The sequence below is a fragment of the Palaemon carinicauda genome, chromosome 1 (genome assembly GCF_036898095.1).
Source record: "Palaemon carinicauda isolate YSFRI2023 chromosome 1, ASM3689809v2, whole genome shotgun sequence".
Lineage (NCBI taxonomy): Eukaryota > Metazoa > Arthropoda > Malacostraca > Decapoda > Palaemonidae > Palaemon > Palaemon carinicauda.
The window spans coordinates 195,517,793-195,527,792 of NC_090725.1; the positions used below are offsets into that span (position 1 = coordinate 195,517,793).

Here is a 10,000-nt window from a genome sequence, read left to right on the forward strand (position 1 = left end):
CTTGCATTCATCACCCTTTTTAGCAGACAGCCATTTTCTCTAACATGGCCAAACCACCTCAACACATTCATATCCACTCCAGCTACTAACTCATTTCTTACACCCGTTCTCACCCTCACCACTTTGTTCCTAACCCTATCTACTCGAGATACACCAGCCATACTCCTTAGACACTTCATCTCAAACACATTCAATTTCTGTCTCTCCGTCACTTTCATTCCCCACAACTCTGGTCCATACTTCACAGTTGGTACAGTCACTTCCTCATACAGAACTCTCTTTACATTCATGCCCAACCCTCTATTTTTTACTACTCCCTTAACTGCCCTCAACACTTTGCATCGTTCATTCACTCTCTGACGTACATCTGCTTCCACTCCACCATTTGCTGCAACAACAAACCCCAAGTACTTAAACTGATCCACCTCCTCAAGTAACTCTCCAATTAACATTACATTCTACCTTGCACCACCTTTCCTTCTCGTACATCTCACAACCTTACTCTTACCCACATTAACTCTCAACTTTCTTCTCTCACACACCCTTCCAAATTCTGTCACTAATCGACCAAGCTTCTCTTCTGTGTCTGCAACCAGTAAAGTATCATCCGCAAACAACAACTGACTTACCTCCCATTCATGGTCATTCTCGTCTACCAGTTTCAATCCTCGTCCAAGCACTCGAGCATTCACCTCTCTCACCACTCCATCAACATAAATGATGTAGATAACAGAAATGCTTATGTAATCTTGGCTTTATTTCTTCTTGGGAATGATCTCATCAGTGACCAGAATATTGTTTTAGTCTTGGGAACCAGATGAAATGTGATAAAATAAAAGATGAAAATGAAAAAGGCAAAGACATCAAGACCAAAAAACTGTACAATGTTGAGATGTCTGGAAGCAAACTTTAAGTGTTCTGCTCCTTTTGTGTTGATGACATGGTTAACAAACCAAAGAGCTTGATCTAGAGGTGGCTGGCTGTTATCCCGTGTAATTTTTGATAGAGAAATGGCATTTTCCTTGTACCTGCCGAAGTTAATGGCAGAAATTAGTGATTTTATTGACATTCACACCAAACTCAAAAGAAAAATAAATTTAGATGACGTCCATAGGTAACCTTGGTAATATTGACAAAATTGTTATTATTACTATTATTATCATCATTACCAGAAGTAGAAGTAGCAACCTGCTTACTTTGGGTTGTTAAGAACTTCAATAATGGCATTGTAAATGGTCTCTTCATCCGCATTCTTTGAAACGCCAACCGCAACACCTTTCTTTTTCAGTCTAACAAGGACATCATCTTGGTCAATAAAAACAGGCATGCCAACCATTGGAATTCCATAATGTAAAGCCTCTATTACTCCATGCATACCACAGTGCGTGAAGAACAATCTCGTCTTGGGGTGAGCTAGAAAAAATATGCGCAAATACTGATGAAAATATTTGGTTATGCATGTAATAAATTTTGTTCTAACATTAAGATTTAATCAAATAAATTATACAATTAAACTTAAAACGAATAAAATTCCTTATATCATCTATTAAATGGCAAACAAAACTTTTGCATGCCTTAAAGAATTTACTTGAGTTGTATGCAAATTTTACTTTATATCTAGCATTAGATTAAACAATAGAAATGGTTATTTATCAATGATTGTACTTCCAATTTACAATATAAAAAGTTTAAATATTTTTCAATAAAACTACAGTATATGATAAAATTCTACATACTGTAGATATGGCTGTATTTCCCAATCCTAATACCATATGAGCAAATGATTGTTCGCTTTAAAAGATTTCAAATAATAGCTGAATAGGCAAATAATTCGCTTAATTTGTTTTCTTTTAGACTTCTGCACCAGGTACTTCTTTAACGTTGGAAGGTAAATTATTCCACATATGCGACCTTTAATTCTTAACTGACGCTCTCCCATGATCGTATTAGATCTTTAAACAAATGTATAATCTCGGTGCTTGACTACTGCCAGTTTGACCTCACCTAAATACTTTATGATTAAATCCTAGTCAAGGAAGAGTTACCTTACCCTATAAGCATAAACATGAAGAGTTTATAAGAGTATATTTCTCTTATTTATACTTACTTAAGGTCTGTATACACACACACACACACACACACACACATATATATATATATATATATATATATATATATATATATATATGTATATATATATATATATATATATATATATATATATATATATACAAATTCATATATATATATATATATATATATATATATACATATATATACATATATATATATATATATATATATACATATATGTATACATATACACATACACACATATATACATTTATATATATATATATATATATATATATATATATGTATATAACTATATATATATATATATATACATATATATATATATTTACATAGAGTTATATATATATATATATATACACACATATATATATATATATACATATATATATATATACATAGATATATATATATATATATATATATATATATATATATATGTATGTATGTATATATATACATATATATATATATATATATATTATATATATATATATATATATATATATATATATATATATATATATATATATATATATATATATATATATATATATATGTGTGTGTGTGTGGTTGTGTGTGTGTGTGTGTGTGTGTGTGTAGATTCGTAGTCATATTTTCGGAAATGTGATTCCTAGCTTAACTCTTAAGTTTTTCCGGTCACATTTTCCCTCTGAAGAATTATGGTAGGCATTGCATTCCCCAGCCAACTTCTTCCCTCTAAAATATACCAAGTTTGATCATGGAAGGTGAAAAGTATTCAATGATTTAATGGGGTTTATTTGATTTTGATATTCAAAATGTTGACCTCAAAGAAAATATCTTACCCTCGTTGGCCTTTAAAAGTTGAAGGTGATTGTAGCAGATAATATAGTAAGAACTTGTTTGACATAAGAATTAATAAGGTTATCTTATTCAGTGTCTATTGATCTTGTTAGGCATATGTTCTCAATAAACTGCTGTCTTTTTTCCAAAATAATTCTATTTCCTAATGAGTCTATTTCCTAGCATATGATTATACTATCTATATATGCGTAATATCATCTGATTTAATCTTATTTCATACAGTATGAGATAGTAATCTGGATGAAACTCGAAGACTCCCTGGTTTTGATTATAGCTTTTACTCCTTATGTCCCCATCATAACCGAAGTCGTCATATTATCACAATATTTTTCACTAAAGAATATTATATATATATATATATATATATATATACATATATATATATATATATATATATTACATTTCTAAAACTTTGTGAGCACACTTTAGCTCATATAATTGGTCTTAGAGGAAATCATTGTTTTTTAAATATCTATTAAATACAATTACGTGGTAAAATATTACTTGAGAAAATAGCATACTTTCAAAATACAGAAGTAACTCTAATGAACAGAAAAGGTTTAACGACAACATATTAATATTTGATAGTAGTTCTATTGTTAAAAGCATTGCTTCGTATTAGTTCATTTCTACTGAAAAGAAAGTAAACAGAAGTTCCTGTTAGTACTGAGTGTATAAAGTAAGCAAGGGAAATAAAGTAATATAAGATAACTTGAAAACAAATAATCATTCCATTTGTAACAAATAAATAATGATAAATTATATGTATATTGATATATGTTCTTAAGTAAATCTTCCTAAATGTCAATTGTCTGAAGAGAGGGAAATACTTTAACGCTAATGTACTTACTGCCGATTGACAGAACTACTCAGGTTATCAAAAATTTATTCGTAACTGAATATTAGGTATTCAGGTTAAGTTTGGATTCTTGGTATTAGTCCCTATATTGGTAATGGAAAAACTTGTTAATATTCTTTGCAGAAGGCAACCATCTGCAGTAAGCCATAATACTCACACTGCTGGGGGCTCCAAACATGTTGGTGTGTTTGTTTTGAGACATTATGTATTGAGCACAAAAAAATATTTATGATGCAGCATCTACGTTTACATGCATTGTTATTGGTTTGAATGGAGTATGGTCTTTACAAGGGTATGTGCGTAAAACTCATTTATTTTCTTAATATATTTTCGGGACTTACCAAGGATATCTTGCTGAGGCAACCACTTTACTACTTTAACATTAGAAGGTGGACTGGGGTATTCTCCTTCAAGTTTCATCAAGACCTACAAAGAAAAAACTCTGGTTTTTATCAATTCATTCATTTTTCTATTTTTGAAAAGGATATTTATCATTCAATGCATATAGGATGAAAACTAAACCATTCGGGCTTCATAAGTGTCTGAAGTAAGATATTGGCAGTGTTCAGAAATTATTTAAATTTTCCACTTAAGTGCTGCTAGCTTGTTAAAATCCCTATTCGTTTCCCTAACTAATTTCAGGTGCACTGCATTAACTGCAAATAAGTAATTTTCTAAAAAATATTTGCTTAATATTTTCTTAGGTACTTGAGCCTTTAACGACATATATTTGAATAATTTGGAAACTTTACTTTCAAAAGGAATATCATTTCATACTCTACCTGAATTTTTCATTGGTCTGAATTATTTTGGGAAAAAGGAGTTCTACTTGTGAAGATGGCTGAAAAAAAGATTCCCTTTTCTCATGTGAAAATTCTGTCTTACCCTTTGATTGAGTCGTCCAAAGGCTCCCATGAAGGCTTTCATTGTCGATGCTGGTACTACCCTGGAGTTGAAGATGAATCCCATTGTGAACAGCACGATTCCAGCATCTCCAGACCCTACAATAAATTCCTCTAGGTCCTATAAAGGAAACAACAGAATGTATTCATAGGTGCCTAAAAATCTGTTGGCAAAGGGCTACATTTTTAGCTCATTCTTGGAAGAAATGTTTTAGTATCTTTTCCGATATGCTATATGAGGAGTCTAGAATTTATAAGTGCAATAAAAGTATCTCAACTAGAAAATCCCAAATCTAAATACATAGTTTCAGGTTCAATAAAAAGTAAATTATACAAAAAGAAGAAATTCATTCATTTGTATAAAGAAGTAGTGATAATACATTTCGTAGAAGTATTCTTACGTCCGGCAGAGGCTTAGGTTGATGTATTTGCATCCCACCAATATTAATGAAGGAAGGTGGAAGTAGACGCGGATAGTCTACAGAAGGGTGTGAGTTGATAAGCAGTCCGGAGAGATTCGCCAACAAAGATGAGGAGTGAGAAGTGCCGGGCAAATATTTGTGGATATTATTGTTTGCAACATAGAACTGAACCTATAAAAAAGGGGTTGTTATTTGGTCACTTTCTTTTGATAAATATTTCAAAATAAATGAAAATTTGGAAGTAAAATCTAACATAGGTTCAATATTTTTGCAAGCTGATGACGCCCAAATCGCTTGCCTATCCTTCACACATCTGTAAGAATGTAAAGTCTAATGTTCAAAATAACGAAAGGATAAATCCTTTTATTTGGAAAACTCGTAGAAAAAGAAAAGAGGTTTTTATAAAGGTTGAGATACCAAGAAAAAAAAAAGTAAAAGAACAAACAAAAGTTTCAATTACAGCGCGAATAAGAATAATCAATATAAATATTTTTTAATGTCTATTCTAAACAAATTGATTTCCATATTTTTTTTTTTTTGGGGGGGGGGGGTGGTAAGCATACAAACTTAAAAAAATTTCTACATCACTTTCATTTAATCTGTAGAGCTTGGAGTTTTTAAGTCATAATTATTCATTAGTTTGTTTTGAGAGAGATAAAAAGTTATGAAAATCTGGAAATAAAGATAGAAAAATTTTATACTGGGAATGAAATTAAGAATGTCCCGAAATTCAAATAGTGAGTTAGAATGAAAGAATGTATGGGAGAGACATTGAAATGGCCCCTGATCTACAATGATCCAGTTTGAGATCAAAGAAATTTAATTAGACAAAGATGAAAGTTCGCTATCCGTAATTATCGCCAATTTCTTTTCAATCCGAATTTCTTCAGCATCAAATTTTACAATGGCTTAAAAAGTACAGAATTCTCATTTGAAGACTAGATCCCTCTTTCTAGTTACGGCTCATTTCATCTTTGCCGACATATACACAGAGTAGCCTGGCCTATTTCTTAATACATTCTCCACTTTCCTCATATATTTGACGATACCGAATTTACCAAAAAACACTTCTTCTCTCTAGAGGTTAACTACTGCACTGTAATTATTCTGTGACTACTTTCCTCTTTGTAAGGGTAGAAGAGACCCTTTAGCTATGGTAAGTAACTCTTCTATGAGATGGACACTCCAAAATCAAACCTTTATTCTCTATCCTTAGGTAGTGTCATAGCCTCTGACCCATGGTCTTCTACTGTCTTTGGTTAGAGATCTCTTGCTTGAGGGTACACTCGGGTACACAATTCTATCTTGTTTCTTTTCCTCTTCTTATATCGAAGTTGTTATCCTCTTGTTATTTTCAAGGTTTTAGTTTATACATGAAAAATTTATTTTAATGTTATTATTGCTCCTAAACTTCTCTTGAACTTTTTCCTTATTTCCTTTCCTCATTGGGCTATTTTCCCTACTGGAGCCCTTAAAGTTATAACATCCTGCTTCTTTAACTAGGGCTGCAGCATAGCAAATAATAATAATAATAATAATAATAATAATAATAATAATAATAATAATAATAATAATAATAATAATAAAGAGAAAGATTGGTAAATTTGATAACAAAGAAAATCAAAACAGGACTATTTTGTAAGCATGAAATATATTACATATTATTTGGCATTAACTCCACTTGAACGAATCCTCAAATTATGTCGCTGTATTGCAGGTCAGAAAACTATTCTATTATGAAGCACTGTCACTTTAATATACATTTTCTAATGGCAATAATGCCGTAGTTATGAACAATATATAAATCAACCCTCTAGGGAAGATGTATATAAGAAAGACTTGGGAACTAAATGGTGACATACATGACAAACTAGATTTCTAAAATTTATCTAACATGTTAACGTAAATTTCCCATTATTACCAAGTCAAAGCACTATGCGACTATGAAGTGATTATGCGATAACATTAAAGAGAAAATCTTATAGTTAGCATCATCCCATTAAGAAACCTCGTATAGCTCCCAAGAGATAATTAAGTATATAATCAATCAACACTGAATCAATATAATGTCAATCAACTTTAATTGTGATCAAAATGAGATTTTTTATTGCCCTACAGTGAATTAATAGTCACGAATCAGTAAGCATAAATTCATCTCTCTCTCTCTCTCTCTCTCTCTCTCTCTCTCTCTCTCTCTCTCTCTCTCTCTCTCTCTCTCTCTCTCTCATCTTTACCTGTATAATGATATGGAATAATATAGCCAAGAAGTGGTTAAATGCTCGCTGAGAAAAGGACATGTCGTCTTCGTAGTGCGAGTATATTAAAGGGACGGACGAAGGTGGACTGAAGGCTGTTGTGTATTGAGGCTCTCCACCAGCGAAAGTGAATGCCCAGTACCCAATAGATGGTAGGCCTGTGGAAAAATATATCAAATGGGATTTTCATTCAAATAGTACTTTTAAGTTTAGCACAAACAAAGTAGAGGGAATATAGATGTTATTTGTCAATGCTGATTTAAACTCCTGCCATTTTGTTGCTGAGGTATTAGGCTTTGAGACATGCTACATTTTAATAAGTTGCCTTTTGGGATTTTCTTTAATAATTGTCATTTTCTGCTTCATAGCTGTTTTATGAAATGTAATACTCTTTGTTTATTTAATACAATATTTTCATGGCATATGTAATAACTTTAAACTCTAAAAATCATTGGAACTTGATTTGGAAGCATTTGAGACTTCTCACCTAAATAATGAGCTAGCCCCAAACTGCATTCATTATAGATCAAATCTACAATTGCGACGTCAAAATCTTTATGTTTAAGGGAGGTTATCAATGGTTCACTATCCAATAAGGTCCGGCAGAAAGCGTCGATGGTGAGGTATGAATCCATTGGAATAGCTGTCCAGGATGTGCCCTTACTCCACATGAGGCTTTGCGGATATAGGAAGCTAAAAAAAAAAACTATATGATAATTACGTTATGAGGAATTGGATGATTGTGTATACATATGTAGATTCGTGTATCAACCTATTTACTTTATTTATAATTCTATTCATGTTTTTACTACTATGCATTTCTTGGCCGTGTCCAATTGATTTTCGTTGATAAAATCCTACCAAAACATCGGATATGGGTCACATTTTGGAAATAGGTATTTGAAGCCACAGCCTAATTGGTGAAAATATGCAGTAATGTCTAATGTGAATAATAAAGGCACTTACCAGAGTAAATCTAAGAAATTGAAAGGGTAACTTAGCTAAATTTAGATGCACATGGCTCCCCCCTCTAAAAATGACATACTATACATGTTAAATAGGGCGTCCTTATCTAGAGAGGCGAATTGTAGGCGGGTCATCAGGCAGGAGATACGCAGGTTTTAGACAACCAATGGTGACCCAGTCTTCTTTGGGACAAATGTTTAATAGGAAGGCTTTCGGATTGCGTTGGATCACAAGGAAAGGCAGTGGGGTTGTAGGCAGTTGTCTGACGTAGGGTGATACCCAGAAGATTCGCTAATGATGTCCACAATTGAGAGGTGAGAGTGGTACCCCTGTCAGAAGTAATATGCTCAGGGATACCAATTCTTCCTATCCATTCTGAAAGTAAGGCAGATGTTTCAGTGGAAATGACTTAAAGCCAACGAGTGGAGCGACCGGTGACAGTAAACAGGTAACGATATCCTTGTGATGTGGCTAGGGGGCCTACAACGTCAACGTGAATGTGGGCGAAACGATGCTGAGGTTGAGGAAAAGTGCCCAATCCTGAATCCGTGTGTTGATGTATTTTGGAAGTTTGGCAAGAAGTACAGACGCAGACCAAATCCTTAGAATCCTTTGTAATGCTGTGCCAAATGAATTTCGTCTTCAGCAGCTGTGCAGTAGAACGGCACGAGGAACGTGAAAGGCCGTGAATGAAATCAAACACCTGTTTGTGCATGGGAGCAGGAATCCACGGTCGCGGTCTACCAGTACTGATGTCACAGAGGAGGGTGGTGTTGGAGTCTTCAAGGGGGACGTCTTCCCAACGGAGGGATGTGCAGGATGTCTTACATACTTGATACTCTAGATCCTGTCGTAGGGCTTCATCCAAGGCGTTGTAATCCAATCCCAGTTGAAAGGTCGCCAACGTGTTTCTTGACAGGGCAACGGCAACGGGATTCATTTTCCCAGGGAAGTGTTGAAGGGTGCAATTATATTCAGTCATGGCGGAGAGATGTTAGTGTTGACAGGCGGACCAGGCTTCAGACTGTCGAGTGAAGGTGGGCACCAGAGGCAAGTCATCTGTGCAAATGACGAAGGGCGTACCTTCTAAGAAATGGCGAAAATGACGGACAGCCAAGTGCACCGCCAGCAATTCCCGATCGAAGGTAGAATAACCCGATTCTGCCTTGGACAGTTTTCTGCTAAAGAAGGCCAATGGGCGGGGCAAGCCGTTGACCACCTGTTCGAGTACTGCACCAATAGCGACGTTGCTGGCATCGGTGGAGAGAAGGAGAGGGGCATGTGGGACGGAAAAAGTGAGAGAAGCAGTGGTTGATAGGGCATTCTTTGCGTTGCAGAAGGCCGCTTGTTGAAGGAGGCCCCACTTCAGGTCTTTTGGCTTGCCCTTGAGGGAGGCATAGAGGGGAGCAAGATTGGCAGCAATGGCTGGCAGAAAAAGATGATAATAGTTGATCATGTACGAAAATTCCAGCAGTGCTTTGACGGTCGAGGGTGTGGGAAAGTTCTGAATGGATAAACGGCGTACCCAAAGTGAACGAAGAAGGTTCACCTCACGAGGAGAGCCGTCTGCGGCAGGTTGCAGGCGAGCGATACCGGTCATATCTCTCAGGGTTGTTGAGAGGGCTTAAAAAGCTTTGCTATACGGGTGGCTGGCGA

General features: G+C 34.6%; 1 protein-coding gene across 1 annotated transcript in view; it reads right to left on the bottom strand.

The window, feature by feature from the left end:
• LOC137643909 (UDP-glucuronosyltransferase 1A10-like) overlaps window positions 1-10,000 on the bottom strand; it is a 46,771-nt gene that overhangs the window by 453 nt on the left and 36,318 nt on the right. Inside the window, exons 3-9 of the mRNA XM_068376664.1 lie at window positions 7,866-8,071; window positions 7,358-7,536; window positions 5,103-5,294; window positions 4,685-4,822; window positions 4,141-4,225; window positions 1,197-1,413; window positions 1-1,028 (exon numbers count right to left, since the gene is read on the bottom strand). The exon at window positions 1-1,028 is cut by the window's left edge and continues 453 nt beyond it. Coding sequence (XP_068232765.1) covers window positions 740-1,028; window positions 1,197-1,413; window positions 4,141-4,225; window positions 4,685-4,822; window positions 5,103-5,294; window positions 7,358-7,536; window positions 7,866-8,071 — 1,306 coding nt within the window. The 3' untranslated portion in view covers window positions 1-739. The remainder of the gene's footprint in view (window positions 1,029-1,196; window positions 1,414-4,140; window positions 4,226-4,684; window positions 4,823-5,102; window positions 5,295-7,357; window positions 7,537-7,865; window positions 8,072-10,000) is intronic.